Source organism: Rhizophagus irregularis, chromosome 24 (assembly GCF_026210795.1).
Source record: "Rhizophagus irregularis chromosome 24, complete sequence".
NCBI lineage: Eukaryota > Fungi > Glomeromycota > Glomeromycetes > Glomerales > Glomeraceae > Rhizophagus > Rhizophagus irregularis.
In genome coordinates this window covers 1381807-1402950 of record NC_089452.1, presented here as the reverse complement: position 1 = coordinate 1402950, position 21144 = coordinate 1381807, and the positions used below count along the sequence as shown (strand labels likewise).

The 21144-nt window shown below is 21.3% G+C and overlaps 1 protein-coding gene across 1 annotated transcript; it reads right to left on the bottom strand.

Annotated features, from left to right (window-relative positions):
- Positions 1–203: 203 nt before the first annotated feature.
- Positions 204–944, bottom strand: OCT59_016015 (uncharacterized protein; the record flags this gene model as incomplete). The annotated part of the gene is made up of 1 exon (XM_066132198.1): positions 204–944. One exon carries the CDS (start codon positions 942–944, stop codon positions 204–206), a length of 741 nt encoding a protein of 246 aa, XP_066003210.1.
- Positions 945–21144: the final 20200 nt, after the last annotated feature.

The window sequence follows — 21144 nt, the reverse complement described above, 5'->3', positions numbered from 1 at the left end:
ATTAAATGATAAAAATTTCACAATGAAATTTATTTTATACAAAATATTAATATTTATTAAAATGTTCAGATTTAATACAGAAATTATAACATTTTTTGTAGTCCTGAGAAAGCACATAATTTTGCTTATTATATAAAACACAAATAATAAAAAAAATGAAATAATAAATATATAATAACATAAACTAAACTTATTAAATCAAATCAAAATTTTCTCCCATAATATCTTAAGATATTGTAAGGTATTTGCATGGTAATCAACAAATTTTCAAGAATATCACAAAATAGATCATATTTGCTAAAAGAAACTAAGTTAACATTAAATAATTTCTTTTGAGCTTCGATCAATTTAACAATTCCATAATTATTTTTTCTTGCCCTAATAATAAGTTCTAATTCTTTAATTGACTTACATGTTTTAATTAATTCAGTTAAAATGGTATCATTTATATTGGTACTACAACTAAGGTATTCAATTCCTGAAAAACAACTTTCAGCTCCACAAATAGGATTTATTTTATCAAATTTTTGGTGTACAAAAAGGTGAGTAAATTTCATATTATCATTAATAAAAAGACTTAATACTTCATCTAGAACTATTAATGAAAATTCTTTATACAAGTTATTAATTATTCTCTGTATATCATTTAAATTTAAATATCTACAAAATCTAATATAATTAAATGAAGGTTTTTTATAAAAATTTATCAATAACTTATATTTTCCTATTTCATTTTTTGATACATTTGATAAATGTGAAATTATTACACTTAATAATAACACTTCGTTCTCCTTTTTTAAGGATTCCCAAGGATTTCTCCATAAAATTGGAATAATTATTTCACACCAAGTTTTATTAACCAAAAGGCATGAATAAAGAGTATTTTTATCATTTTGCAGTTGTTCGAATATCATATAAAGAACATCCCTATTCAAATTGGACATTTTTCTAAGAAAGAAAAAATTTTTATTTTTCATTTTTCCCACAAAACAACAATTAATTATTTATATTATTTTATTATGTTGCACTGTTTACACGGTATATCCGTAAATCATTCCTTTTGAGGTAAGTCCAGGCGGTATTAAATCAATAATGTCATCGTCATCACGTGATCGTATTTGTAAATTTTCTATTATACGTTTTGATATGATTACGTCTATACTATAAAAAAAAATTGTTTAAGGCTTTGGAATTTGTTACATTAAAATTTATCTCAAATGAGTTTGTTTGGAATGCAAATATTTTATAAAATAATTTAATTGATTTAAAATATTTGTCAATAGCACCTTAATATGAATAGTTTATCAAACATAAGACAATTAATGTTTTATTATTAATGTCTTTAAATTTTAAATTAAATAATAAATAATTTTAATAGTACCTCTTAATAATATTGTGCCAGAAACTTTTAAGTTGATTGATTGAGAGTTCAAAAAACTATAAAAACGAAAAAAAATTATTGTCCAAAATAAAATTAAATACCTACAATATTTATATTAAAAGCACCATGTTTTAAAAATTAGAGATTCCGTTGATTATTATTTATTTATTCCGATGCATTAATTTGCGTTATAATTGTTTACGTTAACATGAACAAGAACATGCTCAAAATCTTACTTACTCATCAATAAAACTTTTTTTCAAAATTTTTTTTTTAATTAATATACAAAATTAGAATTACGTGACGGCAAATAGCAATCAGAATTGAGTCCTTAATAGTATACAGTATCTCATTTATCATGTTTCATTACTATAGAAATCATTAAGAAAACTACTGAAGTATTTAAAAAGTTTTGGCAAATTCCATGCGCCATAATATATCATGGCCATTTTGTTCAATTCTGACTTAAATATATTAGTATTGCTTTAAACGATTAATATCTTGATAATATTGAATTACTTTTAGCTAAATGTAAATTATTAGAAGAATTATACATTTATAAAATCCTATCTTATTTTATTGTTATGTTATTGGATACTTTATTTAGAGTGCTCTGAGAACTTTATTCAAAATATTGAAATAACAAAACTGGATATCATTGGAAGTGTTGAAAACGTTGCATTGTAGAAATTCTCATGATTGTAATTAAGAAATTTTAATATTGTAACTTTAATGATAGTGATGCTTTTAAATGTTGTTTTATTAATTTATTTTTTTAACAAATATATATTTAATATTTAACTCTTTATATATGAATTATTTCTTTTAAGATTTTTACTTCAAATCACCGGGAGTGATCATCACCGTTGGCCAGAATTATCAATTTTTACCGGCACTATATTTTTTTAATACTGGTCGATCGTCATAATTTCAGTCACCGGTGATCATCACCAGTTAGAAAAATTCTTCTTTTAAATATATTGTCCAAAAAATTTATGAGAATTTTTTTTTTTAATATTATATTTATTGCATTTATGAGCATAACAGAATAAAATAATTATTTATTATATGTATCTGAGAAACAGAAGAAATTTATATTATTAAACGTAATTATCACATTTTTCAAGAAATAATTACTAGAAAAATCCAAAGTTAAAGCCGTATAGATCTTTCCATTTTTTTTAGACAATTTTAGATAATTCCAGTCAAAAGTATTACCTATTTTAGTAACTTGACTGGCATTAGCATAATTTCGGCCCTAACAGCTAATTGTAAAATTTCCCGAAATCACCTGACCTCTACACGTATATTTCAGGATCCTTATATACTCATTCATCTACCAAATTTATTAAAGCAAAATGTTTATAAAAATACTTTTTATACACTTAATTTGTAAATATTAAACTTGCATATTTTTTTACATTAAACATTTTTTTTTTTAATATGAAAAAACAAAGATATTTAGAACTTTTATAAAATAAATAAATAATATAAACCTAAAAATTTATTTTCATCAAAAAATTAAAAAAATGCTATTTATATAATTATTTAGTTTCAATATAAAAAAATTAACTATGAGGACGAATTCCCCTACATAACATACAGCATAATACTAGTTTACCACATTATATAACGCACCATACATTTTTGCGCGGGACAAATTTATACTAAATATTATAAAATATTATAGTTGTATAAAAAGATTTATGTTTTGATGCTTTCACATTTTTACATTTTCATTCTTCTGTTTTTAAGATCTTTTTTATAATAGTTAAAAGAAATTTTTATTTGTAAATAAATATTTTGCGCGTTTTTTTTTTAGACTATATGAAGTTACATAAGGAATCGAGGATTTTTTTTCTCTATTTTAATAAAAGAAGCAATAAAAAAATTTTTAACATTGAACAGACCTTGTATTACACATGTGATTTTAAACAAACAAAAATCTTATAAAAAAATAAACAAATAAAATTTTTATAAACAGACAAAATCCTTATAAACGAACAAAAATTTTATAAACAAACAAAAATTAAAAATCTATGAGATCAAGCAACACTGAAAAAAATGTAAAATACGGGTTACTTTCTGAAATTCAAAAACAGAAACAAATAATAAGAAATTGTTAATATAATTTACCTTTTGTAGTGTTAATGTCCAATACCACAACTTGGTTCACCCGGTGGAGTGACCGTAGGGCAAATAGGTTTTTCATCTCTTTTTTCAACGGTTCTCGAAGAAATATAATCTCTTTCTTCAATAGTTTTTGTAGGAGCTGCTAGGGAAATAACGACAAGTGACAAGAGAATTGCGAGAATAAAATTTAATTTCATGATGTCTTAAAGAAGAAGGAAGTGTTTATGGTATGAGTTTTTGAAAGTTGTTTTTGAAAGTTTATATAGATTAATGTATTTATTTTTCTATTCTTTTTGAGAATGAAGTTGGAAATTCGATAAAAATCTGAGGATATTTATATTGTCGAATTGAGTGATCTAACGATCATTGAGAAGTTTTTCTATTGTCATAATTGGCTACTTCAATTGGTCGATTGCCATTTTGATCACAAAAACTAAAAACCAACCAAAATTTGCGATTAAAGTTCGAAGAAGGTGATTGATTGATCGGGATAAACTATAACTATTAGCCTTGATCAAAATGAGTTACGTTTTTGGTTAATCACGTTAATCACGTTAATAGGTTAGTTGATCATTCTACGGTTAAAATTTATTGGACAAAAATTTTTAGTGTAACCGATCAAAAAATCACGACTAGTGATACGCAAACTTTATACAATCAATAATAAGATGCACATAAAAGGTCTAAATTGTTTACGTTGGATATATCCAATAACAATATTTGATTAATTCGATTTTACTATAATCAGATATTTCCGATAATTAATTTTATAATTACGGTATTATTCGGCGTCGGGAATGCGACTTTTATGGGTAGTACATAATGATTGACCATCGGTTTTTATAGATGATCTGATCTGCACTTTGTGATGCATAAAGTGCCTTTGTACTATTTCGAAGGCCAAGTTAGCTAAATAGTTCTGAATTGTCTGATTGGATTAAAACCGGTCAGGACCGGTAATCATCTTTAGTAATATGTAATCTAACGTAAAAATGATGATTGGTGTATTACTATTAATTTAATAATGGACGATCAAAAAAATTTTTATTGTTAATAAAGCTTGATTTCAACTTTAACTTTATTCATCCGAAGCAGAGCGGAGGTTATTTACAGTGTAGGACAAAAAAATTACAATTATTCCACCAATAATAATAATTTGGGTTTATTGTCATATGAATTGTTATTTTTAACCATAAGATGGGTCAATAATATTTTATTTATCTATACGATATATTTAGTAGTATAGGTAATTCCATACTGACCAATTAATCAACTTGCAAATCACAACGATACCAATATTACCAATCAAAATACATCTGACAAATTTCAGGCACCAAATGTCAAAATTGGTGAACCTATTTTTATATTATTACACCAATTAAGGGAACCTCCTTAAACTCTATTGTGCGATTATTAGAATGGAGTTTCAATCATCATATAGATTATGCAGGAACAAAAATAGATACATTTTCATATGTATCCTTTATTAAAGTAGGTTTCTTTAGCGAGGTGACTAGAATCTCATACGTCAATGTAGTAGGGGGTTCACTAAAAATACAATTTTATTTTGAATAGCGAAGGGGAAAATATAACTTGCCCAATAAAAAAATTTTATCCGTTATTTCTGTAAAAACTCCATAAGAGACTTTCACGGATCCATTCACGGAAATGTAAATAATTCGATAAATTCGCGATATAAGGTTATTAATTCCGAAAAAAAGATGAAACGGATCGACCTTTTTTAATCCACGTTCGCAAGTTGCTGAGTTAGGACATATTGCAAATAGATAACTTGCAATTCTTGGCAGGACATCTGGTTCTGGTTCGGTATTAATATATTTCCACCAACTCACGGGATTATCTTTAGCAAAACCGATATCTAGGTCAAATGGCTCTTGCTCATTAATATATTTCTGTATTTGATCACATAAAGTTTCAGCTTCGTAATGGTCAAAACCTAAATTTTTCCCGATTGAAGCTGCACATTTGATAATTCTCATGAGGGCGCATTACAAGGTTGTAGACGTTCCAATTTTGTATATTATGTTCCAATTGATTTACCGTTAGAAGAAATAAAAAAAATTTTTGTAACAAAATTTGAAAAAAATTTTTAACTTATCGGTTAAAGTCCCATAAAGGAACACGCCACAGCTCAACATCTTCTTATAATAGAAATTAACCGACTCCCAAACAATTTACGAAAACTTTAGTTATAGAATTTGATACAACTAAAATTGTTAACACGATTATTAGTTGAATTAAAAAAAGGCAATGGTAATGAAAAAAAAAATTCTTTATATGGGCGCACAACGATTTTTGCTTAAATCTGTTAAAGGAATTTGTAATATAATAAATTTTAGGAGAAAATTCAATTCGTTAATTTTATTTTTTAATTACTTGATTTATCAATTTCAATGCGAACCGAATAATAGTATTTCGATCAACTAATTGCACGAATTGTAAATGTTACCACCGGTTTCTGACGTTCGGTAGGTAGTAACAGAAAGAAATATAAGGATCGGTTAATAAATGGCAGGGTAATATAACGATGTATGACACTGACAGGTGATAAGGTAAAAGTGTATACGAATAAATGATCATGAACGATAATAAGTGATGTGATAAATTGAGGGTAGTGTGTATATAAAAATAATTAGTGATATTATGTATACGTATAATCAACGGTGTATAACAAAAAACTAACAAATGATAATAAATGATAATGATAATGAACGATAATAAACAATAATAAATAGTGTGTTGTAACGCTCAATCTCGTGATATACCACATTGAGACGTTGATCTATTTAATAATAAAATATAATAAAAGTATAAAATAAGAATAATTCTATTAAATTTATATCTGAGAATCCGAAAGGATTCTACTGCGTTCATACGAATTTGACCCCTATACATAATAAATCATAAATCTATCTACTTTCCAGATATATTATTATCTTATGAAAATTTATTAGATGATGAAAGTCTGAAAATGGAACATCTAATTAGAGAAACTATGTCCAGTTATACTCATTGTTGATCTTTCTTAAGCCCCAATAATCTCTGTGCCTCGTTTAATAAATACTTACGATTTCTTATGTCTAGGTTTGATAGTTTAACGTCTTTCCGGACCGCAGTTGATAGAATAAAAATAAAATTTATACACTTAACCTAAATATAAAACTGCGCCTCATAATTATTAAAATTTAAAAAAGTATGAGAAATATCAGCGTTAATCAATAAAATTTTCTTTTAATAATATAAATAATGGAAATATTTACTCAAACAAAATTGTCATATGACAACGGAAAATAAATGTTTTGTAGTTGCATTGTTACAAGATTGTGTTTAAAAACTTTTATTAAATAATAGAATTTTTTTTTTATGTAAAAAAATTTGTAGTGATTACATTGAAAAAAAGGATGACGTAAATTGATTTTCTGATGCCGATCTGTCAACATTTCAATGAATGAGTCATTTTCTACGAGCACAAAGATTTTTGCAAAATGATATTACAACAAATTTGAAAGATTTGAAAAAAGTATTTTACATTAGATTTTTTTTTTTTAATTTTTGCCAATATAATTAAAGAATTTATAATTCATGTATGAAGTGATTGCCCAATTAAATATTATTTATACTATCGATTTTTCATTTAAAATTACTAATAAAATATGAAAAAAAAAAACTTATTTAGACTTGTAAATTTCGTATACATTGACAGATTAGAAAATTATAAATCAAAGGTTTTGGTAAATTGAAGAAAAATTCAATATTCATTTATAGTATGTTCTTTTCGAAGTTCAAAATAGAAAATACATTGATTTGATAAATATTAAGAATTAATATACCACAGTTCGCTTAAGTTTGTTTCATATTATACAAATTCACATAATACGACGTCTATAGTGTTAGTGTGCCACTTATTTATATGAAATGTACTTCCCCGAAAAAAATTTCAATTCACACATAAAGATCTATGATCTGAGCACTTTTAAGGATTATGTAATCAAATGATACAAAAAAAGGGATAAAGGGTGTTTAATAAAATTTGAACATTAGAAAAAAAATTCTAGAAAGTTATATTTTTAACATCATTAATAATTATGTAATTAAAAATACACATGTTAACGTATCAAAGAACAAAAATGAAAAGGATGTTAATGATTTATTGTATGGTACCAAGAGCAAAAATGTGAAAGCACAAATTCAGTAATAATATTATGCACTGTTTAATTATCGGTGTATATTATTGTGCCATACACCTAGATTTGACACTTTATATATTAGGTCTACGGAGTGGTAGGAGATTCATATGCGTGTCTCTTCGTATGTAGAAATGTAATGGATAAAAGAAAAGTTTTCAATAAATTGATCAGATTTGTTAATAATGCTATAGATTCCGCCATTAATATGATTGTATAAAGTTCACGTTAACTAATTACTGTAAAAAAGGGGAGGGAATGGAATTTGTTCCTTATGATAGATTTGAAGATGTAGAATTTATTGCTGAAGGAAGATTCAACAAAATTTACAAGGCTACATGGTTTGATGGTCCAATAATCGATTGAACGAAGAAGAACAAAAGTATAATCGTTATGGTGAAATAGCGGTTGTTCTTAAAGAAATTAATAATTCTGGGAACATAAATTCTATTAAAGAAAAATTCTTTAATGAAATTCTCTATCAAAAACAATCTCCCTATTAAAAAAAAAATCTCTAATAAAATTCTCCGTCAAAAAATAATTTCACCTATTAAAAAAAATTCCCAAAGAAATTCTTTATCAAGGAAAACTCTCTCCTATTAAAAAAAAAAATCTTTATCAAAAAAAAAAATCAAAAAAAAAATCTCTCCTGTTAAAAAAAATAGTTCCAACAAATTAGGTATATGTCAAAAAAAACCTTATTAAAATAAATTTTCCAATGAAATTTCTATCAAAAAAATTCTCTAACGAAATTTTTTACCAAAAAAAATCTTTTTATTAAAAAAAATTCTCAAAGAAATTCTATCAAAAAAGCCTTTACCTATATTAAAAATAAAAATTCTCTACAAAAATTGTTTTATAAAAAAAAGCCAATAAAAAAAAAAATTCGTGTAAAATTTAAAAAAAAAATTTTTAAAACTACGCTAAACTTAAAAAACATGTGATTGACAAAATATCATCCCTGTGCTGACAAAGAAACTAATTTTTGACAAAGATAAAATGAAAATTATCGATTATAGTTGGATTAAATCAAACACAGTTGGACAAAAACGTCAAGCACAGTTGGACAAAAATATCAAGCACAGATGGATAAAAACATCAAGCATGGACGGATAAAAATGTCAAGCATAGTCGGATAAAACCATCAAGCAAACCTTCAAGCACATATAGATAAGCACGTACAGACCGCGTACAGATGAACATCAAGCACATGATAGATAAACATCAAGCATCAAGCATGAACAGGTAAAATGTAAGGCACGGTGTAACATTTTGTCAATCCATGCTTGATTTTCACCTGCCCAATGGCTGATAGTTTAGTCCAACTCGGCTTGCCATATTAATAAAGAAAAAAAATCTTTTTAAGGAGAGTTTTGATAATATTATATATAGAAAAATGGCTTATAGACCCATTAATCCGGATATCCAATTTTGAAGTTATCCGTTCAATCCTGATAATACCCTTATCCGATGGATATCCAGGTTATCCGAAGTGTCAATTCGGGCCAATTTATAATTCCGGCCAGAATTATCATTCGCGAAAACGATCATTTCCTTTTTTGGCGATAGATGTAAAATAGGACTATAATATCCAGATATCCGGATATTAATCGGGATAAATTTATATCCGGATATCCGGATTGAACGAATATAAATCTGGTATGTCCGTTTGGATATCCGTAAAATACGGATAACAGATTCAAACTCTAAAATGGCTGAAAGTAATGACAAAGGTAAAAAGCACATAGCAAACAAATTAGAATATAGTAAAACTAGTTTCAAGTAAAATCAAGAATACTAAAGATAAATATAATATATTAAAACATACTGTGATAAACATTTATATTTAATATTTTCATGATTAATCGGAAAAATTTTGAAATAAATAATTTTATTAATTTTCAAAAAAAGATCCTTCGATTCACAAAGTTATCTCAAAAAGAATTAAAAGCACTGACGGTGGTCATGATAAACAAGATTTAGGTAGTTATATTTTTTTATTAAAATTTTAGAGAATTTTGAATAACTTTTAATCACTTGAAGTATTAGTTATTAATTATCATTCATTTTGTTATCAAAAAATTATTTGTTAATTTATTTTAGATTGTAAGTTATTTATTTAACTCTATTATTGTTTATATAATATTTACATATAATATAAACTAACTAAATTCTTTATTTGAAAAATTATTTAATATAGGGAGTAAGTTATTTATTAATTCTATCATTTATATACATAATATTTACATACATTTGAACTAATTAATTTCTTTATTTAAATCATTTGGTAATTTATTTTAGAACGTACGTTATAAGTTATTTATTTAATGCCATTACTACATATTTATATAATATTTACATATATTTAAATTCTTTATTAAAAAATTATTTTACAATTTCTTTTAGTTGGTAAGTTACAAGTTATTTTTTAATTCTATTGTTATATAATTGTAATTTAAACCTAAATTCTTTATTTAAAAAATTATTTCACAATATAGCAAGTAAGTTATTTTTTAAATATATTATTACATAATTGTATAATAATTGCATATAATTTAAACCACTAGATTCTTTATTTAAAAATAATTTTCTATTTTTGTTTAGTTCGTAAGTTATAAGATATTTTTTAATTATATTATTACATAATTGTATAATATTTGCATAATTTAAACTAAATTCTTTATTTAAAAAATTATTTCATAATATAGCAGCAAGTAAGTTAGATTTTATTATTACATAATTATATAATATTTGCATATAATACAAATTAACTAAATACTTTATTCAAAAAAATTATTTTATAATTTCTTTTAGGTTGTAAGTTATAAGTATTATTTTGATTCTATTATTACATAATCGTACAATATTTGCATATAATTTAAGCTAACTAAATTCTTTAACAAGACTTATATCATAATATACTAAGTAAGTTATTTTTTAATTCTCCATTCCATTATTACATAATTGTATAATATTTGCATATAACTTAAACTGACTAAATTCTTTATTTAAAAAATAATTTTGTAATATAGAGCGTAAGTTATTATAAGTTATTTTTTAATTCTATTGTTGCATAATTGTATAATATTTGTATATAATTAAAACTAACTAAATTTTTTACTTAAAAAATTATTTCATAATATAGCATGTAAGTTATTTTTTAATTCTATTATTACATAGTAATTGTATAATATTTGTATATAATTTAAACTAACTAAATTTTTCATCAAAACTTATTTCATAATATAGCATGTAAGTTATTTTTTAATTATACTATTACATAATTGTGTAATATTTGCATATAATTTAAACTAACTAAATTCTTTATTTAAAAAATTATTTTGTGATTTCATTTAGTTCGTAAGTTATAAGATATTTTTTTTAATTCTATTATTACATAATTGTGCATATAATTTAAACTAATTAAATTCTTCATCAAAACTTATTTCATAATATAGCAAGTAAGTTATTTTAATTATATTATTAAATAATTGTATATAATTTAAACTAACTAAATTCTTTATTTAAAAAATTATTTTGTAATTTTATTTAGTTCGTAAGATATAAGATATTTTTTAATTCTATTATTACATAATTGTACATATAATTTAAATTAACTAAATACTTTTTTAAAAAATTATTTTGTAATTTCATTTAGTTCGTAAGTTATAAGATATTTTTTAATTCTACTATTGCATAATTTTATAATATTTGCATATGATTTAAACTAACTAAATTCTTTATTTAAAAAATTATTTTACAATTTCATTTAGTTCGTAAGTTATAAGATATTTTTTAATTCTATTATTACATAATTATATAATAATTAGTATATAGTTTAAACTAACTAAATACTTTATTAAAATAAATAATTTTAATTATTTTGTACTTTTTTAGATGGTAAGTTATCAGTTATTTTTATTTTATTAAAACATAATTGTAATATTTGCATATAATTAAACTAACTAATTCTTTATTTAAAAAATTATTCCATAAAATAGCAAGTAAGTTATTTTTAATTCTATTATTATTACATAATTGTATAATATTTGCATATAATTTAGATTGACTAAATTCTTTATTTAAAATTATTTCATAATAGCAAGTAAGTTATTTTTTGATTCTACTATTAGTACATAATTGTATAATATTTGCGCATAATTTAAACTAACTAAATTCTTTATTTATTTAAAAAATTCTTTTATAATTTCATTAAGTTCGTAAGTTATAAGATACTTTTTAATTCTATTATTACATATTGTATATAATTTAAACTAACTAAATTCTTTTTTAAAAAAATTTTTTTTGTAATTTCTTTTAGATGGTAAGTTATGTTATTTTTTAATTTTATTATTTACACAATTGTAATATTTACATATAATTTAAACTAAATTCTTTATTTATTTAAAAAAATTTTTTGTAATTTCATTTAGTTCGTAAGTTATAAGATATTTATCAATTCTACTATTACATAATTATATATAATTTAAACTAACTAAATAAAATTATTTTGTAATTTCCTTTAGTTGGTAAGTTATAAGTTATTTTTAATTCTATTATTATATAATTGTTATATTTGCTATAATTCGAATTTACTAAATTGTTTATTTAAAAAAATTATTTTGTAATTTCTTTTAGTTGGTAAGTTATAAGTCTTTTTTAATTCTATTATTGCATAATTGTAATTTGTAATATTTACATATAATCCAACTAACTAAATTCATACTTTAGATTGTAAGTTATATTATTTTTTATTTATATTATTACATAATTATATATAATTTAAACTAACTAAATAAAATTATTTTGTAATTTCTTTTAGTTGGTAAGTTATGAGTTATTTATAATTCTATTACTACATAATTGTGTATAATTTAAACTAACAAATTAAAATTATTTTAATTTCTTTTAGTTGGTAAGTTATAAATTATTTTTAATTCTATTATTACTTAGTTGTAATGTTTGCATATAATTTAAACTAACTAAATTCTTTATTTAAAAAATTATTTTATGTTATAGCATGTAAATTATTTTTTTAATTCTATTATTACATAGTTGTACAATATTTGCATGTAATTTAAACTAACTAAATTCTTTATTTAAAAATTGTTTCATAATATAGCATGCAAGTTATTTTTTAATTATATTATTACATAATTGTATATTATTTTGCATATAATTTAAACTAACTAAATTCTTTATCAAAACTAATTTCATAATATAGCATGTAAGTTATTTTTTAATTATATTATTAGTACATAATTGTATAATATTTGCAAATAATTTAAACTAACTAAATACTTTATTTGTTTAAAAAATTATTTTGTAATTTCATTTAGTTTGTAAGTACAAAATATTTTTTAATTCTACTATTGCATAATTGTACATAATTTAAACTAACTAAATAAAATTATTTTGTAATTTCTTTAGTCGGCAAGTTATAAGTTATTTTTAATTCTATCATTTCATAATTGTAATATTTACATATAATTCAAATTAACTAAATCCTTTATTTAAAAAAATTATTTTATTCTCTTTTAGGTTGTAAGTTATAAGTATTTTTGATTTACTATTATTAAATAATCATATATAATTTAAACTAACTAAATTCTTTATTTATATTTATTATTTCATTTAGTTCGTAAGTTATAAGATATTTTTTAATTCCATTACATAATTGTACATAATTTAAACTGACTAAATAAAATTATTTTAATTTCTTTTAGGTTGTAAGTTATTAGTATTTTTTGATTTATTATTATTAAATAATCATATTATATTTGCATATAATTTAAACTAAAATTCTCTATCAAAACTTATTTTATAATATAGCATGTAAGTTATTTTTTAATTACATAATTGTATAATATTTGCATATAATTTAAATTAACTAAATTCTTTATTAAAATTTATTTTATAATATAGCACGTAAGTTATTTTTGATTCAATTATTACATAATTGTATAATGTTTGCATATAATTTAAACTAACTAAGTCTTTATTAAAAAATTATTTTGTTATTTCTTTTAGTTGGTAAGTTATAAGATATTATTTAATTCTATTATTACATAATTGTATAATATTTGCATATAATTTATTAATTAACTAAATTTTTTATTTAAAAAATTATTTTATAATTTCTTTTAGTTGGTAAGTTATAAGTTATATTTAATTCTATTATTACACAATTGTAATATTTGCATATAATTTAAATTAACTAAATTTTTTATTTAAAAAAATTATTCTATAATTTTTTATAGCAGGTGGTAAGTTATAAGTATTATTTTGATTCTATTTTTATATGATTGTATATAATTTAAACTAACTAAATAAAATTATTTTAATTTCTTTTAGGTGGTAAGTTATAAGTATTTTTTTGATTTATTATTATTAAATAATCATATAATATTTGAAATAATTTAAACTAATCAAATTCTTTATTAAAAAAATTATTTTGTAATTTCTTTTAGTGGGTAAGTTATAAGTTATTTTTTAATTTTATTATTATAAAATTGTATGATATTTGCATATAATTTAAATTAACTAAATTCTTTATCAAAACTATTTCATAATATAGCAAGTAAGTTATTTTTTGATTCTGTTATTACATATTTGCATATAATTTAACTAAATTCTTTATTAAAAAATTATTTTGTATTTTCTTTTAGTTAGTAAGTTATAAGTTATATTTAATTCTATTATTACATAATTGTATAATATTTGTATATAATTTAAACTAACCGAAATTTTGTTAAAAAAATGGTTTGTAATTTCTTTTAGATGGTGAGTTGTTATTTTTAATTTTATTATTACATAATTGTACAATATTTGCATAAATTTAAACTAACTAAATTCTTCATCAAAACTTATTTCATAATATAGCATGTAAGTTATTTTTAATTATATTATTAATAATTGTATAATATTTGCATAAAATTCAAACTAACTAAATTCTTTATTTAAAAAATTATTTTGTAATTTCATCTAGTTCGTAAGTTATAAGATATTTTTAATTTAATTACTGCATAATTGTATAATATTTGCATATAATTTAAACTAACTAAATTATTCATCAAAACTTATTTCATAATTTAGCACGTAAGTTATTTTTTAATTATATTATTACATGATAATTGTGTAATATTTCATATAATTTAAACTAACTAAATTCTTTATAAAAAATTATTTGTAATTACTTTTAGTTCGTAAGTTATAAGTTATATTTAATTCTATTATTATGTACTAATTGTATAATATTTGCATATAATTTAAACTAATTAAATTCTTTAACAAAACTTATTCATAATATAGCACGTAAGTTATTATTAATTCTATTACTACATAATTGTATAATATTTGCATATAATTTAAATTAACTAAATAAAATTATTTTAATTTCATTTAGGTTGTAAGTAATAAGTATTTTTTGATTTGCTATTATTAAATAATCATATAATATTTGCATATAATTTAAACTAACTAAATTCTTTATCAAAACTTATTATAATATAGCAAGTAAGTTATTTTTAATTCTAATTGTATAATATTTGCATGTAATTTAAACTAACTAAATTCTTTATCAAAACTTATTATAATATAGCAAGTAAGTTATTTTTAATTCTATTATTACATAACTGTAATAGCATATAATAATTTATTTAAAAAAATTATTTTGTAATTTCTTTTAGTTGGTAAGTTATAAGTTATATTCATTCTATTATTACATAATTGTATAATATTTGCATATAATTTAAACAACTAAATTCTTTATTAAAAAAATTATTTTGTAATTTCTTATAGTTGGTAAGTTATAAATTATATATATTTAATTCTATTATTACATAACTGTAGTAGCATATAATAATTCAAATTAACTAAATTTTTATTTAAAAAAATTAATTTGTAATTTCTTTTAGTTGGTAAGTCATAAGTTATATTCATTCTATTATTACATAATTGTAATATTTGCATATAATTAAAATTTACTAAATTCTTATAAAAAAATTATTTAATTTCTTTTAGGTAGTAAGTTATAAATATTTTTTGATTTACTATTATCAAATAATCATATAGTATTTGCATATAATTTAAACTAACTAAATTATTTATCAAAACCAAAACTTATTTCATAATGTAGCATGTAAGTTATTTTTTAATTCTGTTATTACATAATTGTATAATATTTGTATATAATTCTAATTAACTAATCTTTATCAAAACTTATTCATAATATAGCATGTAAGTTATTTTTAATTCTGCATACTAATTGTATAATATTTGCATATAATTTAAACTAAGTAAATTCTTTATTAAAAAAATTATTTTTAATTTTTTTAGTTAGTAAGTTATAAGTTATTTTTTATTCTATTATTCATAGTAGTTGTAATAGCACATAATGCTAATTAAATTATTTTGTAATTTTTTTTAGTTAGTAAGTTATAAGTTAAATTTAATTCTATTATTAGATAGTTGCAAATTAACTAAAATTTTATTTAAAAAAATATTTTGTAATTTCTTTTATTAGTTGGTAAGTTACAAGTTATTTTTAATTCTATTATTACATAATTGCAATATTTGCTTATAATTCAAATTAACTAAATTCTTCATATAAAAAAATTATTTTAATTTCTTTTAGGTTGTAAGTTATAAGAATTTGTTGATTTACTATTATTAAGTACTAATCATATAATATTTCATATAATTTAAACTAACTGAATTCTTTATCAAAACCAAAACTTATTTCATAATATAGCAAGTAAGTTATTTTTAATTCTTCTATTATTACATAATTATATAATTTTTGTTATATAATTTAAATTAACTAAATTCTTCATTTAAAAAATTCTTTTGTAATTTCATTTAGTTCGTGAGTTATAAGATATTTTTTAATTATATTATTGCATGATTGTATAATACCTGCATATAATTTAAATTAACTAAATTCTTTATTTAAAAAAAATATTTTGTAATTTCATTTAGTTTGTAAGTTATAAGATATTTTTAATTTTATTATTGCATAATTGTATATAATTTAAACTAACTAAATTCTTTATTAAAAAAATTATTTTGTAATTTCTTTTAGATGGTAAGTTATAAGTTATTTTTAATTTTATTATTACATAATTGTAATATTTGCATATAATATAAACTAACTAAATTCTTTATTTAAAAAATTATTCATAATATAGCAAGTAAGTCATTTTTTAATTCTATTTGAATAATTGCGTATAATTTAAATTAACTAAATTCTTTATCTAAAATATTGTTTAAAATATAGGTGGTAAATTATTTATTTAATTTTATTGTCATATATTAGTATAATATTTGCATATAATTAAACTAACTAGTAACTAAACTCTTTATTTTGGCGATTTATTTTAGATTGTAAGTTATTTATTTAACTTTATTATTGCATATTTATAACGTTTATATATGACTTGAACTAACTAACTAAATTCTTTATTTGAAATTTTATTTACTTTAGTTTCTTGTAAGCTATTTTATTATAACATTTATGTAATATTTAATTAATTGAATTCTTTATTTAAAAAATTGGAATTTACTTTAGATTCTTGTAAGTTATTTTTTTATTATTACATTTATGTAGCATTGACTTATAGTTTTAATAACTAAATATTTTTTTAAAAAAATATTGGATGCTTTAGTTGGTGAGTTATAAATTATAAGCTTTTATATATATTTATATAATTACTAAGATTTTTTATTTATTGTATTTCTAATTAAAATTTAGAGTAAGTATTAAATTGTTTTTTGATTTTAGAGTTTAAGATAATTTATTAATAATTTTTAATTATTTATATTATAGATTTGGAAAAAGTGGAAATACAATTTTAGATAAATTTATTTCTGAAAGAAGATTAAAATGGATTCCCTATGATAAATTTACAAATGTTGTATATCTTGATAAAGGAGGGTTTAGTACTATATATAAAGCTATTTGGTTATATACAAATCAAAATAGAGAAGTAGTCCTTAAACATCTCAATAATTTGAACGAAAATTTAGATGAATTTTTAAATGAAGTATGATAACCAATATTAATTTGATTTAATTTAATTTATTTATTTGTACTAATTACATATTTTTTTATTTTATTTTTATAGTGGAAATGTCATCAAAGTTGTTCAAATTCATATGATATTATTAATTTATATGGATTTACAAAAAGTTCAGACACTTTAAATTATATGGTAGTAATGGATTATGCAAATAAAGGTAATTTAAGAGGAAATTTAACTAAAGTAATTAAATGTAATTGGAAACAAAAGTTAAATATGTTGTACAAAATTATTTCTGGGCTTTATGAAATACATGAACAAGATCTTATTCACTGTGATTTACATGATGGCAATATTCTAAATCACAGCAATAAAAATGATGAAGAGGAGGAAGAAAACGAAGCTGATAATAATTTAGTTTTTGTTAGTGATTTAGGATTATGTCAACCTGTAAAATCATCTTTAAAAAAAGGTGAAGTTTATGGAGTTATACCATTTATGGCACCTGAAGTTTTGAGAGGCAAATCTTATACTCCAGCTAGTGATATATATAGTTTTTCTATGATTATGTGGGAATTTACATCTGGTGTTCCACCATTTAATGATAGAACACATGACCTTCAACTTAGTTTAAGTATTTGCAGAGGCGAACGTCCTAAAATTATTGAAAATAATCCAAATTGTTATATGGAGTTAATGAAAAAATGTTGGAATGAAGATCCATTAAAAAGGCCAACTGCATCAGAAGTGAAATATATTATTGGAAATTGGATTTTTCAGCCAATTGGTAGTGGAATTAATGAAGAATTTGAAAATAACAAAATGGAATTTATAAATGCACAAATTGGGCGTAACAATCTTACTACTGAATCTCATCCACAAGCATGTTATACAAGTCGCTTGCTTAATTTTACTAGTGAAAAATTGAATGAAATTCTTGAAAGTGGAGATTCACAAAGTTATTCATCTACTGGTATAACTGAAGATTTGAATGATTGTATAGTCGAAGATATGAACAATTAGGTATGTAATATTTAGTATATAAAGAAAAATTAATTTACAAATTAATTATGTGAAATTAATTTTATTTGTATATTAAAACAGATGAAATTAACTAATTAAATGATATTTGACATGATGTATTCAACAGAAGTTGTCTTTTATTTTATTCTTTTCAGATTTATTTAAACACTAAGGCTAGAGTAGTAAAATATATTTACAATATTTCTTAGTTTGTAATTTAAGTAATTCCTTTTTTTATAGTATTAGATATTTATATTATATTTTTTATTTTACTTAGAATTATTTAAACACTAGGACTAGAGTAGTAAATATTTTATAAATTTCTTAGTTTGTAATTTAAATAAATCTTCTTTTTGTAACTTATCAATTATTAAATATTATTTGAATTAAAAGGCTTTAATATTATAATACTTGACAAAGAAATATAGTTTTTACCAGATACTCTTACAAGTAATTCATTTTATAATATATCTACATACCTAACTAAGTTCAGTATGCAAACCTATGAACTGTAAAACACTACTATTTGTAAAGAATTTTTTGAATACTAAGAAAACTGAATATCATGACATATTATACAGGAATAATATGAAAAGGAGTGGTGTCAGGACTGTCAGGTCAACCAAAAAAGTATAGTATGTCATGTGAAATAATCTACTCAGAAATTTGATTTGTAAAATACTACTGCTGCGGCGTATGTATAGTAGTGCTTCGATCCGTGTACGGATTGATCCAGATTGATCCGGATTAAATCAAAAATCCGGATGAAATCCGCGGTTTGAATCAGATTTCGTCGGATCTATCCGGATTGTCAGTTTTCGGATAACTTAAAATATTTCCGAAACCAATGATCAGAATTTAACAATTTAAGGCATGTTTGATAGTGCTTGACATAGCACATTTAATGGTAGGACTGGATTTTTTAAAATAATTTTTTTTATTTGAATTTTCGTTTAATAACAGTTTTCATCTGGATTAAATTGTTATAAAATCCGGATGATGGATTTCATCCGGATCGAAGCACTAATGTATAGTAAATAATTATTGTATAATTTATTAAACTCTTCTACAATTGATTTAATAAAAAAAAGCCTTTCTCATTCCATGTAAAAGAAATATTATTTTCGCGTATATAGAATAATATTTCGCTTATAAGGTTACTCACCTAAAAGAAAAATATTATCTCCACTTGTTTTACACGAAAAAAATGATCAGTAAGGAACAAATGTCAAAAAAAAAATTGTATTTATACATTTTGAAGTTACATTAACCAATAAACTATCCTACTATCCTATAAAAATATCCTAACTAAAAGTAATAAAAAAAATTTTTTCTAACTGTCTCTTTATGATGTAATAATTGTAATAATTAATTATGAATCATTATAACTCATATTCTATATAATAACTGATTATCAATCTCCCCACTGTATATTGTAAAGTAAATATTACTCTCATTATAAATTGACTGCTATCCAACAATTTCTAACATGTCCACTTTTTTTATCAGCTAAATATTTATCCATCAATTAAATATTTATCTGAAATTCTAATAACTAACAATAGTAACTCATAATGAAAGGTAACTAGTCTAAACTAAATGTAATATTGATTGATTATAACTATAATTACATGATTGACTAAATATAAAGAAATAACTATTTCTGTGGATACATAATTAATATTTCTCATAAATTATAATAGCAACTGCTGAATACCTAAAATATTGAAGTTGCACAGTTCTAGCCTTTCTGAAACAACTTAGATTATTACTTCTTTGATCCCTTTTATAATTGAGATTGATAATTTAAGGTTACTGGAGAAATGGAGAAACTAAGTGATTTTGGAAAGTTGGTGAAATACTGAAATAGAAAAAACTTTGCCAAAACTATATTAAAGTCTTATTAAAAGTTGCAAAACTTGATAAAACCTATTATAAATGCTGAAACTGCTGAAACTTTGCCAAAACTATAATAAAACTATAGTAAAAGTTTGGCAAAATTAATTGTAGGATTATAGAGAGGTTTAGGCTATGATAAATTATTTTAATAATAGTGAACTTATGATTATGGATTCAGATTTCTATATAGCTTTTAAATTCTTAGTTTTCTGAAAATACAACAAATAATTTATAATTATTGGCTACTAAATTATAATATCATACATTTTTATGAAATTATTAAATACTTATTTTTTATATTTCTTAAATAAATAGACAATTTTTGTAGTCCCTATAAAAAAGATCATTTGAATATATTATTATGGTCATATCCAACATAAAACTCAAAATTCTAATTTTTTAAATTTTTATATCTTATTTAAGTATTTAAATACTGTATTACAATATATATAATATTAGCACCTAGTTTTTTAACAATAACTAA